Below are 19,176 nucleotides of genomic sequence, written 5' to 3'. Positions count from 1 at the left end.
GACGCTTGGAGTGGACAAGGTGGAGGTGACGCTGCATCTCCGTTCTATGTCCGTCTGTTATACTTTCCTGGCCTGAGTTCTTCCGTTTCTTCCGTTTAACGTCCGTTACCTATCTGTTCATTGTCAGTTCTGTTCCTTTGCACTTCCGTTATTTCTACGTTAGCGTCCGTCGAATATACGGTATATGTACTGCACTTCTACGTTTCATCCGTTCTTTGTCCGTTAATGATCCGGTGAGCAATAGCAATAACCAGAGACGAACGGAGAAATACAGTATGCCAAACGCATACAGAACGAACAAAACGCTTGAGAAACTGATAAAACGGAAGCGTAACGGATTAGTAACGAATAAATAACGGAGACATTTTTCGGTGGATGTCCGTTCCAAGTTTTATGCATGTTCAAAATCGACACCGGACAAACCGGACCCTTCCGGTAATGAAACGTAGATGGACGGGGGAGAACCGCATACTAAACGGATACTAACGTACATCAACGGAGTGCCATTTTTTGTCTTCGTTCCCTCTCCGTTATTGCAATCCGGTGAGATGTGACTGGGCTTTAACATTTGTTTATATAATAAATTGAATATAATTACCCAATCTTCCTGACATGACACTAGCTCCGTCATTATGATTGGCTAATAATCTTTTCAGGTTTCAGTCCTGCCTTTTCAATCACGTCAATTATAGCATTTGTCGTACTTTCTGAATCGAGGTCATCTAATTTGGTGATATCTAACAAACGTTCAAAAGCTTCACCATCCTTGACATAACGGACACACACTGAAAGGTGTTCAATGTTATTCTTATCCCGTGTTCCATCTCCTTGAATAGAGAAGCAGTCCCCGTCAGACTGCGCGATTTCTTGTACAATCTGCTCTTGAACACTGTTGGCCATTATTGCGATAATTTCGTTTTGGATATCCGGGGAAGTATATTTAGCATTTTCTGGAATTGTCATCATTGCCGCTTTTAGCTTTTGATCCTTTTCTGCTGTGAACAACAAAAGTTGCTTAAACTTTCCCCCGAGTAAGAAATCGTCCGGCTTTTGTTATTCCCCCACAGTTTCGTTATTTCCCCGAAATGCCATTTCATTCATGGCAAGAAATTCAATTACATCAAAGATACTGCAAAGATAGTACCTATTTTTCTCCAGTTGTCCTTCCCACAGTTGATGATGAACCCCACTTCCCTGATGACTTCGGATATGTCTTTCTCTTCACAAGTTCATAGCCTGAATGTGAGTTTCTGACCCATTGTGCTTAACGAAACCCTCCCCCTAATTCATTGCAGATTTCCACTGATTAAATCCTTGTATGGTGAATGTTCTGTCTTTTAATGATCTAATTGGTGCAAAGTTTCTACAGGCATAACAAAAAACCCGGTCCCTTGAGATTGAATACTCTATCCATGGGTATTGATCATACCACCCCTTATTGAATGATCTGTCCTTGCCCCAAATTGTGTAGGCGGATATGACGCTAAAATTGGTCTCTCTGGCAAATCTTTGCCCAGATCTGATGGGCATCCAGAGGAAGAAGTAGGGGCTGAAGACTTTCCCTTGACAAGGAAGCGATCCATATTGTAGGTAGTTAGGGAAGCTCCAACTAAAACAACTATTACAACAATTTGTCCAGAGTGTATGATCACTGTGCAACTTTTCGATTGCATTGTGAAGGGGTGTAGAAACGCGCGTGTGAAGGGGTGTAGAAACGCGCGTATTATTTGTATACATTACAGTATTACAGTAGAATGAAGAACCTGGTGAAAATTACAGTAGCCAATACAGGACTTCTATACAGGACTTCTATTGAGAGTTTGCAGTTTTAGCATAGAAATACGCTGGCTACGGGCCTGGTGTTTACCAGAATCAAACGAACACACTGTCTTCCATTTTGTCAGTTATGTAAAAATCTATCCTATAGTTGAGCCGGCTATATACTGACAAGTAATTAAGCCTATATTAACCAAAGTAGACATTTAGTGCTTCGTGTTTTGAAATGTTTCGTTACCATGCAAACCGGTAAAGAAATACCCCCACTTTTAGTACAATCCTTGTTCATTCATTGAGGTTGTTAATTAAGGAAGCAAAGCTGTATCCATAATATTCTTTACAGCAATTTAAATGATTCGCAATTTTTGGAGTCATTTAGTAGGGATTTTCCACGTGTTGTAACCTTTATAGACTAGGCCGGCGTGTACAGCACATATATGGGCTATACGATACGACATGTCTTGTAAAATGCTGTTTCCACTGTAAGGCGCTTCAGCGAGCCAGGGTGAGAGCCCCTGGAGGGAAAACAACTAAGACTCCAATTTTTGAGAGGGGAGGATTTTGAGAGTATGAAATGTGTACTTTGAGGGCCGGTTCGGAAGGCAGTGCTGAACGTGATAGGAGGAAAGTTACATGTTTTGGGCGGCGATACGTGGTGGCTGATGATGTGTCGGAGCGATGAAAGGATTCGGAGGCTAGACGGACGTCACGGAGGAGCTATGGCTCAGGCGTTGGAATAAGGACCTGTTGGTCACGTGGATTAGCAGGCAAGATCGTAGATCTGTTGATGTTGACGTCGGTGAAGGTGCGGTCTGCTGACATCATTTCTTACAGAAAGTACATGGCTACTGGTTGCTATACTTCTGTAAGAGTAACGTACTCAAAATGTCTACTATATTCTGAAAATAATGACCTTGCATATTAAACTTCGAATTGTTTCTTGAAATTTCAGCTTTTTCACACGACAATATTTAAATTACTTGAAATTTGACTCTGTTTCATTAAATTTTGAGCTCGTGTTGTTTTATAGCAAAGTTTACACTTTTTATCTTCAATTATCGATTTTTCCCGGATGCTTGTCGATACGATGAGATTTTATGAAATAAAAGAACAGAAAACTGACGACCTTTGGCGTTTTAATGATTTTTTTTATCATAAAAATATCTTATATGAAACGAAAACGAAATCAATTGATTACCTGGCACTCTATATATGAATATTACAATTCAAACATTTACCCGAAGAAAAAAAGGGTCTCGAGCTACATAAATCGACACGTACATTCGTTATTCTAATCGGCACTTCCTCTGAAAATCTGCATCACTTTGAAGAAACGGTGGGTTGAAAATGCCCCTAGCAACAGCAAATAGTTGTAGATTCAAGTTAAGCCTTCGAATGTGTTGGAGTACAGTTTATGGCACTGAACTGACAATTTTGTACTAAATGAAAAAAAAATCCCAACAAAACTGTTTAGTTATATAATAGAAATCTCACATGTAGTATATTGTGTAAATAACAAGTATGAAGTTAGGGACTAGTCAAAGGTATACGGTACATTCTCATTACGATGAACGGTTGTTGGTGAAATCACTTTACACATCTGTTCTAGACTAAATGACGAAAGCAATAAATTCTCCCACTGTGGAAATTGTCATACATCACTGAGAGCAAGAAATCAGTGGAATGCTTTTATTTTAACTTGTACGAGAGATCAATATAGACCCCTTTTTTATATAGGCTATCAGGTTTTCCTGACCTTACAAGTATTTCCCGGTGCATGCATTTAGCAAAGGATAGTTGGTTGTATGTACTTCACTTAATTACATGTCGCACTGTATGTGAATCATTTACTACTTTGTGCATGGTAGATGTTGAATACAATGTTCTTTTAATATGGTATAAGTTTTCCTTATTAATCAATTTGTTAATTATTATACAGGAAGACAATCAAACTGCTTATACTTTTGCATTACCCGTTAAGTTTTGTATGTGATAAAAAATGTTAAACTTGTAAAATATTATTTCAAATTAACAGATCTGATTAAAAAAATACAATGTTCTTTTAAAATGGTATAAGTTTTCCTTATTAATCAATTTGTTAATTATTATACAGGAAGACAATCAAACTGCTTATACTTTTGCATTACCCGTTAAGTTTTGTATGTGATAAAAAATGTTAAACTTGTAAAATATTCTTTACAAATTAACAGATCTGATTTAAAAAAAAGGGCAACTACCATGTTTAATATATAGGCTCAATCTATGTAATAACTAAAGTATATTAACTAACGGTATAGCAGCTATGCTAAAATAACTTGAAAGCGAAAGTGAGTTTTGATAACTAGCCTATAGTAGTTCTGCTCTTAGTTGCATGAGAGCTGTTTCTACCATGCACTCTCCGCGTGCGGCTTGTTGAGTCATTTAAGCGTTTTAAAGTGTTACGTGCAGTTGAATATATGCGTGAGATAAGAGTTTCATATTTAGCTTAAATAACGAAACATTTGGATCACACTATAGGTGATAGGCCTATAAATCAACCAGTACTATGCAGCTGTTTATACCTACAATAATCGGCATTCTTCTCATCGGATCGTTAAATGTTCCGTCAGGTGAGTGTAAAAAAAAAAAACAAATAGACCCAGTTCTTTCATTAGAAAAGGTAAATTTTCGCTACAAACTGTGCTAGCAATCTAATCGATTGTGGAATAATAATTTATTAAAGAAGTTGGTTGCATTAAGTTAATTTTTGAAGCCACATGACCACATTCCAAAAGCAAGTAACTATGTAGGCATGGACGTAGGCAGAACAAAAGTCCAAAAGAGGGGGAAGCACACTTCGGGTTTCAATAACCGTTTAAATGTCCAAATAATTAACCGGTCAATCGTTTTACAAATAACGTTATTAAACGGTTAACCGTAAAACAATAAATTGGACCGTATACTGTCGGATATCTAGGGCTGTGGGAAGTAGCGTAGCAAGGAGTTGTGCAGCAATGTAAATTGGTCCTTAAAGGAGAGTCAATATTCATTTATATACTTGGCACCTCTATACGCCCGGGCTATGGCACACTCGGGCTTTCTCTGTTGAGGACAGGATTGATTTTGAATACTCCTTTTTGGTGGGTCTCAGGAGAGACTGTATCTATGTTTAAGGGACCTAGTTACGCCGATATTTCGGGCCCTGTCTCCAGATTTTCTATCAGTAACATACCATGTATGGCAATTTGGCCAAATTGAAATCCGATTTGACGGAGAATTTCCGCAAATGTGTCAGATGAGGCCTCTTGTTCTTCCTCCTTCCTTGTGCATATTTCGTGTGCATATATCATTAAGGAAGATATGTTTGCAACGTGTTCTAGTATAACGGTCAACCTTAATCCACTCATGTAGAGTTCAATATGTAAATCGGAAATAAGGGGAATAAGGAAAGATAATTTTCAGTAGTCGATCGTGCTTGGAGACATATGGAAAACGGGTAATGTTGAAAAGCACTGTGTTATACTTTGGTGACCAGTGGCGGAGCGTCCATACAGTCAGGGGGCGGATGCCCCCCCCCCCCCCCCCCTGACGGACTCAAATGGACTGCTGGCACCCTTTCCAGCTTTTTACCACTTTTTTATTTATTCGCGATTATTGACGTTTTTATTGCGCTCTCATCTACCTATTGACATTTGTCACATTTTTTGGCGATGACACCTATTTATTCTTTGTTTATCTGCAAATTAGCAAGGCCCGGAAAGGGTCATTTCCGGCGATCTAGGGAGTATCTTTATTCAAAACTTTCTGTACGCCACGCGCCAACTCGCTCCGCTTAGATAGTGTCGAAAGCGTCCCTACAGACCATTCTCGCCCCACTTGACCAAAACCCCTAGCTCCGCCACTGTTGGTGACCTTCAGTTTATGTTACAATGGTCGAATACAAATGCAAATCGGAGTGAAATCAAGAGGTTTTCAATTGGGTATTATGGAGTATTTCACGAAAGAAATAATGAAAGATCACGTTCAGTAGTGGATCGTGAATTTCTATAACGAGTGGCTTAGGTTTTTCGAAACAAGTCTTTCAACATATCGATACAGATGCGACACTGAACTGAAATAATAGTTGTCGTTTATATTTCAACATGTACAGACTTTCGGTATCACATTGTAGGTCACAGGTCATGAATCATAATAAACTACAATGAAGCACAAATACATGTTGTCGTGCACCCATTTAACCTTTGACCTTGCCTCCTTACCTTCGTGAGAACTTTCCGTAATTAGGAACTTCATTTCATATACCATGGATTCCGGTGTTTGGGGACATATGTAAAAAGGGTAATGTTGAAAAGCTCTGTGTTTTACTTTTGTGATTTTTTATGTCGCAATGATCGAATGCACAAGCATACACTCACGTGCGTTGACAGTGAGGATTTAAAGCTTGGGAAAAGGTTATAATCTTATACAGTACTAGATCACAAATATGTAGTCTGTGCATGACGTTGACATGACACATATATTATTTAAAAGTTTCACTTTCCTTTGTAAATCTTGTTTTTTAATTTGTCATTAGAGTATCAAATGAAGAGTTGAAATGTTCGCATAGCTGTCAGTGTATTAAGAAATTATGGCCTGGCATAAAAACGAAACGGTTTTTTAAAATTTCCTTCTGCTTTTGGCCTACATTATGATATCACTCACCATGCATGGGTTTTCAGAGACTAATAAATAAACATGCTTGATGATCGGTAATGATGAGAATACATACGGCTGGCTATACCCCCGCCCCCCCCCCCCCTTTGTCTTCTAGTCAATAAAACTGTATTTATCAATAGGAACAGATATTTCACGGTATATAGTCCACACATGCAGACTAATTAATCCTGTCATTTATCGAATGCTTTATGTGTTCTTTCTTTCATACATTCCACCATTTTTGCTTTTTTTTGGTTGTAACTGAGGGCCTCGGGGAAGATTAGCCCCGGCTAACCGAGTTACCCTCTTCAATGCGAAAGTTTTAATTAAAAAAATAAAAATATGCTCGAACTCAATCGAGTATATGCTTGCATTCAATTGAAAATACGCTAGAATTCCACTGAATTAATGCTAGCGTTAAATTGTATATATATATGCTAGTATGGAATCTAATATAAGCTAGGCCAGCATCAGATCAAACATACTGTATGCTAGCAATAATTTGAATATATTACCGACATTGAATAGAATTTATGCTATAGTATTTATTCTATTATAGCATTGCTTCATTGTATGGTATAGCACTAGATCCATTTTTTTCTGTTTAATCCATACTTAGTAATTTAAATGTATCAACATAAATTAGAACTGTTAGCAAACTGCTTATCCATTAGAGAGCCGGTGTAATAGAATGTGTAAAAGTAAGTTGGCTTGACGTTTCGATCCTAGCAGGATCTTCTTCAAAGGCTAAATGACAAGTAACAGTAACAGAATGTAACAATAACACACACAGAATACAGACAGGTTAATGAGTATGGTGAACACAAAGAGAGAGAACACAGTAAGGGGATTAGTAGACAAGGGATGGAGAGAAGAAAGCAACAGGGGATGAGGAGAGGTAGGAGATAAACAGTGGAGGGACAAAGGGAGGATTAGAGAAGGGGTAGGGAATAAACTGGAGAAGAAACGTCAGGCCCACTTACTTTTACACAATTTAAATATATGTCAGGATTAAAACAATTTTATGCAAAGAAAACTGCATTCTGGTCTGTCCAGATTTAATGTTATCAATTATCAGCAGAATTGATTTCAGCATTTATTCCCGACTATTTCCCATTGCGTCCAATAGACGACGGAGAACTTGTAAGTATCGCTGATTGTAAGGTAACTGTATGCAGATGATCTAAAAAATATGCGTAAATCATTTTGCATATTACAAAAAAAAATAATCCTATCGAATCCTAGGGTGTCATCGTGCTGAAACTTAAAGCGACAGAGAGTGGAGTTTACACAATATATTTTCATTCTGTTGTGTTTTATTTTTCGGAAGCGTAGAAGGGTATTTCTGTTGGTTTGGGGTAAAGAGTGCTGCCATTAGAAAGAGAGAGTATAGAGCCCTCGCGAGGACAATTGGGTAGGCCTCGGACGCATAACATTTTCTAGATAATTCTTGTTCTCTATGGTAGCGATTTTCAATCGCCAAATCTCATTTAACAGTTATTGGAGGTGTGTGTGAGAGCGGGGGAGGGGGGGGGGTTGAGTGAGGCGAGTCCCCTCACACTTGCTACCTTATGAAGTGGTTAAAGATACTATGCTAAAACATTAAAACATTAAAATGGGTGTCATTACCTCATTACCAAGTAGAGGAACGGGATTAGGGTGTTTGGTAATGCCACTACGCAGCGGACAGTTTATCTGGCATTGATCCTTTGATCTTTTTTTGATTTAAACTTGACTGCATTGGTATCTCCAATGTTTATATAGTTCGCATTATCATGCCCCTTTAAGGTTCCCGTGGTACATAAGCAGCAGGTTGTTCCCCTATGTGCCCCTGTACTCAGCTATTGCTATTTTGTTCGTTTAAGCTCGAGATTCTGTAGGGTCTCGATATATTACTGAATGATGGTAAAAATTAAGCACTAACTATGATACAGAATTGAATTGATGTATTGTACATCTCATATGGTGACGAAATGTAAGACAATATGGCTATGCGCTCTTGTGTACAATCTCGAAAATGTTAGGGTTGATGATTATTTGAAGTCGTTCAAGAATGGGTCATTATGTAGAAGTTTAAATTTATACGCAAATATATCCAGTTTAGTAAACGACCAAGAAAGAAATTGAAACCCTGCATCGTTCTTTACTGTTCCTCTTTCAGTAGCGGGTGAATATCTCGGCTGCTTCCCTGCAAATGACATAACAGAGCATAGAAAGATGATGAATGACAACAATATGACGATTTCTATATGCTCCGAAAACTGCCATAAGAGTGGCTTTAAAATTTACGGTTTGCGGTACGGATCGCATTGTTACTGTTTCAACAACGATAGCAGATCGTTTAACAAGAGTCGGGTTGATGAGCGACAATGTAACACTCATTGCAAAGGGGGACCAAAATGTGGAGGAGATCTCGTGATAGCCATCACCAAGCTTTGTAAGTCTCCAGCACTCGTTAGTTAAGAAAGCTTATCACTATAGAACTAATAAACAAGCTTTGTATAAATTGGAATGCTTTTAGGACATTACATTTCGTAGTCATTCACTTATTGAATTTCTTACAGGAATCTCTGTTCCATGTTTAATATTAAAATATTTCCAACTACAACACGGCCCGTCTTTAACGTTCACAAATCTATTGTAAAGTCAGTTTAATTCGGTATTTTCCCCCCTTCATAAGGTATATTCTGCTTAACATACGGTTTGACAACATAACTCATCACTGTCTTACATCCTTCAATACACACAGTTAGTCTCATTGAGATTTTACCTATACAATGATCTATAAGCTTATTAAATATTTTCATTTCATTCTTTCCCTCAAAGCTTCAAGTTTCTCCGGCTGTTTCAACTATACCCCCAATGACACGTTGTACTTTGGTGGTAAACTGAACAAGTTGACTCCAAAGGTTTGCCGGGACAAATGTCATTACTTTCAATTCTTTGGTCTGACTCAAGGCAGTAAATGCTACTGCCTTTCCAGCATACCAGAAATACTGAGGGCAGCTAACGCCAGTTGTATGAAAGATGGAGTGTGGTGTGTTGGAGGAGAGAGGTGTGGGGGCTCTGGCTTTATTGCAATATGGAATTACATCACTACTGAAAAGGAAAATGGTAAGTTTGGATAATTTTTGACCTTTCCTATTGCAACATACCTTGGAAACAGGGGCATAGAGACAATGTATGTGTAAACGGTGTGTGAATAAGGAAGGGTCGGCGTGGGGTGGGGTAAGGGGGGGGGGGGGAGGATTCATGTTAGTTACGTACGTCGATGTTAAACACAATGTATACCAGATTATCGCGGACATATGACTCTAAGCCCTATAGGGGAAAGCTATCGTGGTTTTTATGTCACTCATATGTACACACAGTTACATCAGTTGCTTAACATAAGAAATATACGAGTAAAATGTAATGGTGACTGTAAGTTATGTAGCGTGATTGCTGTTCCGGGTGATAGGCCGAAGAAAAGTTAAGTTTATGCAGAAACCAACTTAATACACAGCATGACAGCAGCATGTAACCAGACTCGAAGAGATAATAACGTGATGCTTGCTCTATGTTTTGGAACTTTAAATTTCCACTGCAAGATGAACTGATGCGATCAAATCTAAAGTCATTGCTAAGTAAATGCTGTAGCACGAAATAAGTTTGAACGAAATTTGATTCTGCGATAGTTTGCACCGTCATAATATGACACCACAAACTCATTTCAATTGAACATACATGAATGTTTCATACATCACCAGAAAAGTAAAAGGTACGTCATATTTCATCATTAATAAAACCAATGGTTAGCAATTGGTTTTGTACTCATTTGCATGTTATGAATGTAAGAAGACATTTGGCCTAGTGTAATACACATACGTAATGTATAGCAAATGTGGTGATATGATATATTATATAGCGTATGGGCAATAACACAATGTCAACCCCGAACAGTTGGATTACGAATTTCACGTCGAATTTTAATAAAAAGAAAAATAACCCATTTAGGTATGATTTTAGTGGTAATTCACTCTTAAACGTGTGTCCCTCCTGATCCTTTTTGTTCTACTGAACTGACTATTGATCCCATGTCGTATTCATCACCATTGCATCCTGTACGCTTACGCAATAATCGATCACGTGGTAATATCGCATGTTTCTATCACGTCTTGCTCAGACCCAGTAACTACAACTGCACCGCTAATGTCTTCTTCGACGAGCATTGCATGGAGTTCTCCAGGTAATACGACAATTGTGGCATGGATACTTGCATCATAAACATCATTTAGTTGGATCGCTTACAGACTAACGAGTCTGTGATCAATGGAATTGAAATATATTACGCATGCAAGCAATTGTAGTATGCAGCCGTTTCAATTATGCAATAAAAAATGTCTTTTTATATCGATTTATACCGTCCTCCCTCTACCATAATAAGGTCGGTAACGAATGATAGATCTTTGTGAATAGTAAATTTTCTTTAGTTTAGTTCTAAAGTTTTAAGTAGAACATCTTTTAAGAAATAAAAATATAAATAAAAAATTAACGATAAGAAAGAAAGAACTTTGAAATTGATCCATTCCCCCCCCCCCCCCCCTGCACACCAGCAGATGAAGAAGGACATTCAAATTCGTGACAAGTAGAAAGGGTTTAGACTATTATTATTATTTTTTTTTCATTTGAATAATATGAGAAACTGTGTATTTGAATTTATTGTAGGACACTAGAATATGCGCATTCTGTTTCAAGATTTCTTGACAATTCTTCTTGTATTTTTATAGGCTCTCAAGACAGTTCCAACGATGAAGGTGCAGTTAACAAATCAATAAATAAATAAATAATAATAATAATAATAATAATAATAATAATAATAATAATATATATATATATATATATATATATATATAAATATATATATATGTATATATATATATATATATATATATATATATATATATATATATATATATATATGTAGATATATAGATTAATTCTGTAGCAACAGTGTTATAAGTTAAGGAATTGAATAAATATCATAGAATTGAGGAAAAATTATTCACCAAATGTGGAACTATTCTGAAGGATCCGAAATCAGCGTGTACAGTGTAAATCGTGCTCTCCAGGAAGTTGCACGAAACATGATATCTCCATCGGTGGGCCACAGAAGAAGTTGCTAATTTTTTTTATAAAGAAGGAGGTTTGTCTCTGGGGACATGTACCCCACTTTCATCATGTAAGGGGTCTGGTGATAGTCGCCTCCCCTCTAATGAACGTTTACACGTTAAATGGGCGCATCTGAGGCATATTTAATGAGGTGTTCAATTTAGGTCTAAATGCAATGGACATTTGCTACTCAATTTTTGATTGTTTGTGTGAATTACAATTGGGGAGGGGTGTTAACCCGTCGGGACGGTCTTATTCTTCCCTGAATGGATGTAAACAATCCCCGACTGACGGTGGAGGAACTTTCCCCCTGCCTCCCCTCCTCTCTTGCCCCTTATCTCTTGTATACGCCACTGGAGCTGCTAATCTGTCAATAGGGAGTCACATTTACAGACATTCCCTCAATTGACTTTGTCCTTTTATTTCCGTCACCTACAATACCGTATTTCACTTTATGCATTTTCATATTACTATATATATATCAAAACAGCTCCTTGGTCTTGTGACAGTTTAAGTTCTTCTACTTTATTGCTAAGCTATATGACAACCGTCCGTCTCCCAAGCCTGTCATTTCTCGTTCGTAAAATTATAAATATTGATCCGTTTAATATGGAATCATATACTTTTCATCAAGGGCGTAGGAACCGGGGGGCTGGAGGGCGCCAGCCCCCCAGTGAAAAATGTGGAGGGGCGGAAGTATCATTCCGCCCCCCCGGTTCGCAGGTCAGAAACCCCTTTTTCATTTCCAAATGAGAAAAAAAATCTCATTTGGAGCACCAAATTGCATCTAAGGCCAGTTGAAAATACAAAATTAAGTTTACAAAATGGAGTGGGTGTTGAAGTGTGCTATATTGCACCAAATTGCATCTGAGGCCACCTGGAAATGCAAAAAATTCCAAAGGGACCCCTCCCCCAGGCCGGCCATCAGTCTTCAGCCCCCCCACTCAAAAGTACCTTCCTACGCCACTGCTTTTCATCAACTTGAGGCGCTCTAAAATGATTTGATTGATGATGGGGATACTTTATTAGCAATCCTTAATGTAGCATTATATCGATTGTTTTAATTTGTCAATACTTATACATTGACAGGTGGCCGAAACCCTTTCGCATGGATAACGATTGAAATTACAGGTACGAACTGTAAAACTCCACAAGTACATAGCTTTGCACCTTTCTATCACAGTTATTATAGCAGAAAGGTATATTGTATATCCGAAAGGAATTGTATGATATATGATATATTTCCTACGATATATATATATATATATATATATATATATATATATATACATGTATATATATATATATATATATATATATATATATATATATATAAATATATATATATATATATATATATATATATATATATATATATATATATATATATATATATATCAGACTAGAACATTTCCGATACACAGTTGCGAGCGAAGATGTGGATTATTGGATAACGGTGTTACTTTTGTATAAATATCCAGGTTTTATGTATTAAACTATATCGTCTTGTAATGGCGATGGTTTTCTCTCATTCAAGACGAAATCGTTAGTAAAGCCTTATTAGAAATGACATGTCACAAAAGCGAAGTTTAAGACCTCCAACATCTCTATTATCTTCAAAGAAAGCAACCACATTTAGGCTATGCAAAGTTTTTTACGATTTACCGAAGCCCAAGACCTAATTTCATTATAATAATTAAAATGTATGCATATTTATAGTTTAGAATTAAGCGCAACTTCGGGTGAAGAGTAATACTAAGCATCGTTCTTTCTTTTTTTTTGGAATTTTTAGAAATTGAAACCAACCAGTCGTATACCAGTCGTTTTAGCCTCACGTGATCGTTCATATTTAATCACGAATGTATATCTCTTGGCGGAATAATACCGTATTGAGTCTTAATTCAGTACCGTTGTCATCTCTTCCTATTATTAGTTGTAGCACAGAGTTACCCCTCCACGCCCCCCAACAACTCCAAATACTTATCTTAAGTGTATAGTTTTGGCTTACAGAGAGTATTTTTGAACAAAACTCATTTTCAAATTTATATTTCCTTTCAGAGGGCATAACATGGCTTTTCGTAATTTTGGTGATCATATCTTTCATCCTGGGAGGCGTGACAGTGATTGGACTTGTATTGCTGATACAAAAGTAAGTCCACTTCGGCAATAAATCTGTAATGGAAACGTTCTAGTACCGTTTGGACATATTTCACACGTCGCTGTACTTTAATGGAGAAGTAAACTTAGTCATTATCTTTATCTTACGCTATAGGTGGTAAAATCTCAGTTTCTCATCTTATTTTTTCTATGGGAAAATTTAAAAAGATGTGTCTGTGGGGTCGGGGAGGAGGGGTTGGGCTGTGTTACAAAATATGCAGCAGGGCATGGGACCTTTCCTCAGAAGAATCTTACTTGGAGGTACTACAGTGGCTTATTTGGAACATTAAAAACATAACTAAACTAAATTTCGGTATTCTATGTCGAACAATTGACGCACTGTCGATTGCTCTCAAATTTTGACATTAAAGCTTGAAATTTTTGAATATTAACCTTAAAGTTGTAACCTTTCGTCTCGCAATTTCATCGGATTGTGAGGTGATGTTACCAAAATGATATCGTCTGATTCAGCTGAATCCAGCTGCCTGATCGAGCAACGCCGTTGAGTCAGTGAATTCTTAGGTAGAAAATCCGACAGGGTCAGAAACATTTTCTTCGCCCTCATTTTAAGAAGGATAGGGCGACGGGGGGGGGGGGGGAGGGGTGGAGGGGTAGGGGTAGGGGCTGGCGAGCAATGGTACTGCTATCAGTGATATGTTATACTTAACTCGTTGCCAATGTAACAGTAATATTTGTAAAAACCAACTGCACTGACAAGCCGAGCAATATACTCTTATGGACAACATTAATGGCTCTTATAGTCTTCAGTCAAGAATATTATAGGACGGTTATAACAAGATTCCTTAGAAAATGAACCCAAATCTGGGGTTGCTTCTGGGAGGAGTCTATCACAAGCATATTTGACACATACGTTAATTGATAATGGATGAGTTTACTTCTCCGAAAGTCAAAGAAGGTGTAGCGGTTGAAATGGTTTTTGAAAGATAATTTGCAGAATTTTAAGTAGAATTCGAAATAGCTCTTAAAAAAAAAGATATTAACTGACTGCTTTTGAATTTTTGAATGAATGTTTCGTTTTCGTACTACATCATCATTAAATAATCTCTTCCTTGTTATTGTTAACTGAACAATTAACATAAGTTATAACATTGTTAGCTTTGTGGAAAAAATAGTGCAATGTGTGTGTGGCAATGATCAAACAGTCACTGTCTCGATGCAAGGGGACTGGGGTAGAGAGCGGATCAGTCGTTCGGTTGTTTGGTTTTCGTGCCCAGGTTCTTTCCTGGGTGACTTTTCTTAAAAAGTAATGTGTGTCTTTGATTTCATTTTTTAACACTAATAGGTACCGTTCACATAAAATCCTTATTGAAAGTTATGTGTGTCTTTGATTTCATTTATCAACACTAATAGGTACCGTTCACATAAAACCCTTATTGAAAGTTATGTGTGTCTTTGATTTCATTTATCAACACTAATAGGTACCGTTCACATAAAGTCCTTCCTGAAGTTATGTGTGTCTTTGATTTCATTTATCAACACTAATAGGTACCGTTCACATGAAATCCTTATTGAAGTTATGTGTGTCTTTGATTTCATTTATCAACACTAATAGGTACCGTTCACATAAAATCCTTATTGAAGTTATGTGTGTCTTTGATTTCATTAACCAACACTCATAGGTACCGTTCACATAAAACCTTATTGAAGTTTATGTGTGTCTTTGATTTCATTTATCAACACTAATAGGTAACGTTCACATGAAATCCTTATTGAAAGTTATGTGTGTCTTTGATTTCATTTATCAACACTAATAGGTACCGTTCACATAAAATCCTTATGGAAGTTATGTGTGTCTTTGATTTCATTAACCAACACTCATAGGTACCGTTCACATAAAACCTTATTGAAGTTTATGTGTGTCTTTGATTTCATTTATCAACACTAATAGGTACCGTTCACATGAAATCCTTATTGAAGTTATGTGTGTCTTTGATTTCATTAACCAACACTAATAGGTACCGTTCACATAAATTCCTTATGGAAGTTATGTGTGTGGCTTTGATTTCATTTATCAACACTAATAGGTACCGTTCACATAAAATCCTTAGTGAAGTTATGTGTGTGTCTTTGATTTCATTTCTCAACACTAATAGGTACCGTTCACATGAAATCCTTATTGAAGTTATGTGTGTCTTTGATTTCATTTATCAACACTAATAGGTACCGTTCACATAAAATCCTCACTGAAGTTTATGTGTGTCTTTGATTTCATTTATCAACACTAATAGGTACCGTTCACATAAAATCCTCACTGAAGTTTATGTGTGTCTTTGATTTCATTTATCAACACTAATAGGTACCGTTCACATAAAATCCTTACTGAAGTTTATGTGTGTCTTTGATTTCATGTATCAACACTAATAGGTACCGTTCACATAAAATCCTCACTGAAGTTTATGTGTGTCTTTGATTTCATTTATCAACACTAATAGGTATCGTTCACATAAAATCCTTTTGAAGTTATGTGTGTTTTTGATTTCATTTATCAACACTAATAGGTACCGTTCACATAAAATCCTTTTGAAGTTTATGTGTGTCTTTGATTTCATTTATCAACACTAATAGGTACCGTTCACATGAAATCCTTATGGAAGTTATGTGTGTCTTTGATTTCATTTATCAACTCTAATAGGTACCGTTCACATAAAATCCTTATGGAAGTTAGAAGAAGACTTAGGGATACGGAAAAGAGGACGAAAGTGAACGAAAGAGAAGAAAACGGTTCTTCTGTTGAAGACTTGAGCAAACCTAAAAAAGACATCATGCCTAATATGGATTCTGAATATTCACAAGTGAACCGTAAAGCCCAAACCAAGACATCATCTGTACTGTCTTCGGAAACTACTCCACAAGATGTGCATGATACCGGATATGATGATGATGATGTGGCTACTAAAAGTGATACTAAGGACAAAGATACCACACGACATCCCACAAGTATCCAAGAAACTAAAGTCACTTTGAATGAAGTAAACGAGCATGGGGATGAAGAGAACCACTGCAGGAACGGGATAAATAGTTCCTCTTCTACGGAATACAAGAGAATGAAGCAGGATGAAACTTCTCCATTACAGAGGAACTTTGCTGGCATGGACAACACGTACGCTGTTGTTGACAAGAAAACGCACCCAAAACGCTTTGACGAAACTAGACTTTAGGCTTTGTGGAAGGGAAGGGAGGAGGGGTGGGGGGGGGGTGAGGGCAGGCTAATAATTAAAGACACTGAGTCCTCAGCCGATGTTTCTAGATATCCAACAGATGATATAAAAATGTACTCAAGTGTATTACACTGTTGCAACGAAACATAGCAAGACATCTCCACTTTTCGCTTTCCTTCTGGACCGATGTTGCGCAATTCTGTCAGGACAAAACGGTTTTCAAACACCTCTGTAGCTAGTTTTAAACGGTAAACAATAATGAACTACGTATACTAATTGGTTTACATGAAAATTGTGTGTATATAGCTTCAGGATGCAAATGGTACTTATTTTCTTTCCTATCGTATAGAAATGTTAATATTTGATTTGTTTGCGTTTTTGAGACATTCATAGGAACTTCATTAAAACTGTCACTTTTACCCTCTAGGTTTTAAATTAACATATAATAACATAATCAGCTAATTATAAAGAAAAAGACTATAGCAGGTGATGTAGACAATTTAGAGTAAAGGCCTATTTAGAGAAAGAAATATGTCATAGAGTATGAGGATCATAAATTAAAGCAAATAACTTACATATTAAGTGTCACGACTCGAAACCAGGATTCGATGATGAAAACTAAATTCAGTTGCTAAGCAATAAACAAGTAAGTTTTCCATTAGCTGTTTAGTCTCCGTCCTTTTGTTTAAGGATTTGCTACACAATGCTTTGAGTAACTGGGTTTTTGTTAATTTAAACCAGAGTGTTATAGATATACTGTAATAAATCGATAAAGTTTAGACGAGACAAGAACTTGTGAAGATCATTTGTTATCTATTGATAACTTTTACAAGCTGCTTTAGAACATTTGCAAGACTTAGTGTTCGGGTCGGTAAACATTGAAGATGTACTATAGGACGTTTAGTGTACAAAATTACCGTAACCATATTGCGAACTGTGCAATTTCCTTACAGCAGTAGTTTGAAGATAAAAAACACAAACAACGACTTAAAAGTGGCATAACAAGTTCTTCAATCAATACCTTGTATGGAAGTCTATATCATAGGAATTCTTGATTTTATTTCATATTAAAAATGTACAAATTAAATGAATTGTATATGCCTTTGCTGACCAATACTGCAAAACAGTTTGGAAATAGTTGTTGCAATTCCGAGGATTATCGCCATAATGGTCATTGTTTTACAGTAAACATAGTGATGTAGTTAGTGTAAGTGTCAATGGTAATGCATGTAAACCCACTTCTTCTTTCTTGTGAAGCAGTATTGCAGTGGTTATTGTAAGTGGCCTTAAGGCATGTAAACCCACTATTGCTTTCTTGTGAAGCAGTATTACAGTGGCTGTTGTAAGTGGTAAAACATGTAAACCCACTAGTGCTTTCTTGTGAATCAGTATTACAGTTGCTGTTGTAAGTGGTAAAACATGTAAACCCACTATTGCTTTCTTGTGAAGCAGTATTACAGTTGCTGTTGTAAGTGGTAAAACATGTAAACCCACTATTGCTTTCTTGTGAAGCAGTATTGCAGTGGTTGTTTTAAGTGGCCTTAAGGCATGTAAACCCACCATTGCTTTCTTGTGAAGCAGTATTGCAGTGGATGTTGTAAGTGGCCTAAAGGTATGTAAACCCACTATTGCTTTCTTGTGAAGCAGTATTGCAGTGGTTGTTGTAAGTGGCCATAATGCATGTAAACCCACTATTGCTTTCTTGTGAAGCAGTATTGCAGTGGATGTTGTAATTGATAAGGCATGTAGACCCACTATTGCTTTCTAGTGAAGCATTATTGCAGTGGCTGTTGTAAGTGGCACGGCATGTAAACCCACTATTGCTTTCTTGTGAAACAGGGTTACAGTGCTTTTTAAGTGTACTAACATACTTTGTGTAAGTGTTACAAGTCTTTGTATCAACCATTGTTCTGTTGCCATGGCTGATGTAATATGGTACATGATTTAATAGTCTTACAAACTGAAATAGATCAAATCTTGTTATGGACAAAACTGATATTTGATGAAAGATAGCATATGTTGACTGGAAAGTATAGCCAATCGACATATTATTTAATAATACAAGACAAGAAATCAATATAGAATCAATATTTAAAATGATTTAACTTATTTTAGAAGCAGCGGCGGAACCAGTATTTCCAGACAGTTTATAGGGAAGGGTAGGGGTGTTGCAAGTTGTTAGATGGGAGGGGGTGGGGGGATGAGGGCATTTTGGGGGAACAACTTTGAAACTGCAAAA

The 19,176-nt window shown here is 36.9% G+C and overlaps 1 protein-coding gene across 5 annotated transcripts; it reads left to right on the top strand.

Annotated features, from left to right (window-relative positions):
- Positions 1 to 4,155: 4,155 nt before the first annotated feature.
- On the top strand, positions 4,156 to 19,037 carry LOC139972981 (uncharacterized). 5 transcript variants are annotated; one of them, XM_071979318.1, is made up of 8 exons: positions 4,156 to 4,385; positions 8,612 to 8,887; positions 9,277 to 9,564; positions 10,616 to 10,678; positions 11,220 to 11,246; positions 12,691 to 12,732; positions 13,660 to 13,750; positions 15,534 to 15,615. In XM_071979318.1, the coding sequence occupies exons 1-8, from the start codon at positions 4,322 to 4,324 to the stop codon at positions 15,598 to 15,600; spliced, it is 918 nt and encodes a 305-aa protein (XP_071835419.1). In that variant the 5' UTR covers positions 4,156 to 4,321; the 3' UTR covers positions 15,601 to 15,615. The 5 variants fall into 5 exon arrangements, with proteins under 5 accessions (XP_071835419.1, XP_071835417.1, XP_071835416.1 ...); XM_071979316.1 differs by lacking the exon at positions 15,534 to 15,615 and adding an exon at positions 16,412 to 19,037 and having other exon boundaries at positions 4,157 to 4,385; positions 8,615 to 8,887; XM_071979315.1 differs by lacking the exon at positions 15,534 to 15,615 and adding an exon at positions 16,412 to 19,037 and having other exon boundaries at positions 4,157 to 4,385.
- The last annotated feature ends 139 nt before the right edge of the window (positions 19,038 to 19,176 follow it).

The sequence above is a fragment of the Apostichopus japonicus genome, chromosome 9, assembly GCF_037975245.1.
Source record: "Apostichopus japonicus isolate 1M-3 chromosome 9, ASM3797524v1, whole genome shotgun sequence".
Classification (NCBI taxonomy): domain Eukaryota; kingdom Metazoa; phylum Echinodermata; class Holothuroidea; order Aspidochirotida; family Stichopodidae; genus Apostichopus; species Apostichopus japonicus.
Note: the sequence above shows the minus strand (reverse complement) of the source record. Positions and strands in the feature narration are given on the sequence as shown.

What these genes read in the sequence shown, in the direction of transcription:
- LOC139972981 (XM_071979315.1), top strand. Translation starts at nt 4,322, where the DNA reads ATGCAGCTGTTTATACCTACAATAATCGGCATTCTTCTCATCGGATCG. An exon ending in ATCGTTAAATGTTCCGTCAG is followed by an intron (nt 4,386 to 8,611) that starts GTGAGTGTAAAA and finishes TTCCTCTTTCAG; the next exon opens with TAGCGGGTGAATATCTCGGC. An exon ending in CACTACTGAAAAGGAAAATG is followed by an intron (nt 9,565 to 10,615) that starts GTAAGTTTGGAT and finishes CGTCTTGCTCAG; the next exon opens with ACCCAGTAACTACAACTGCA.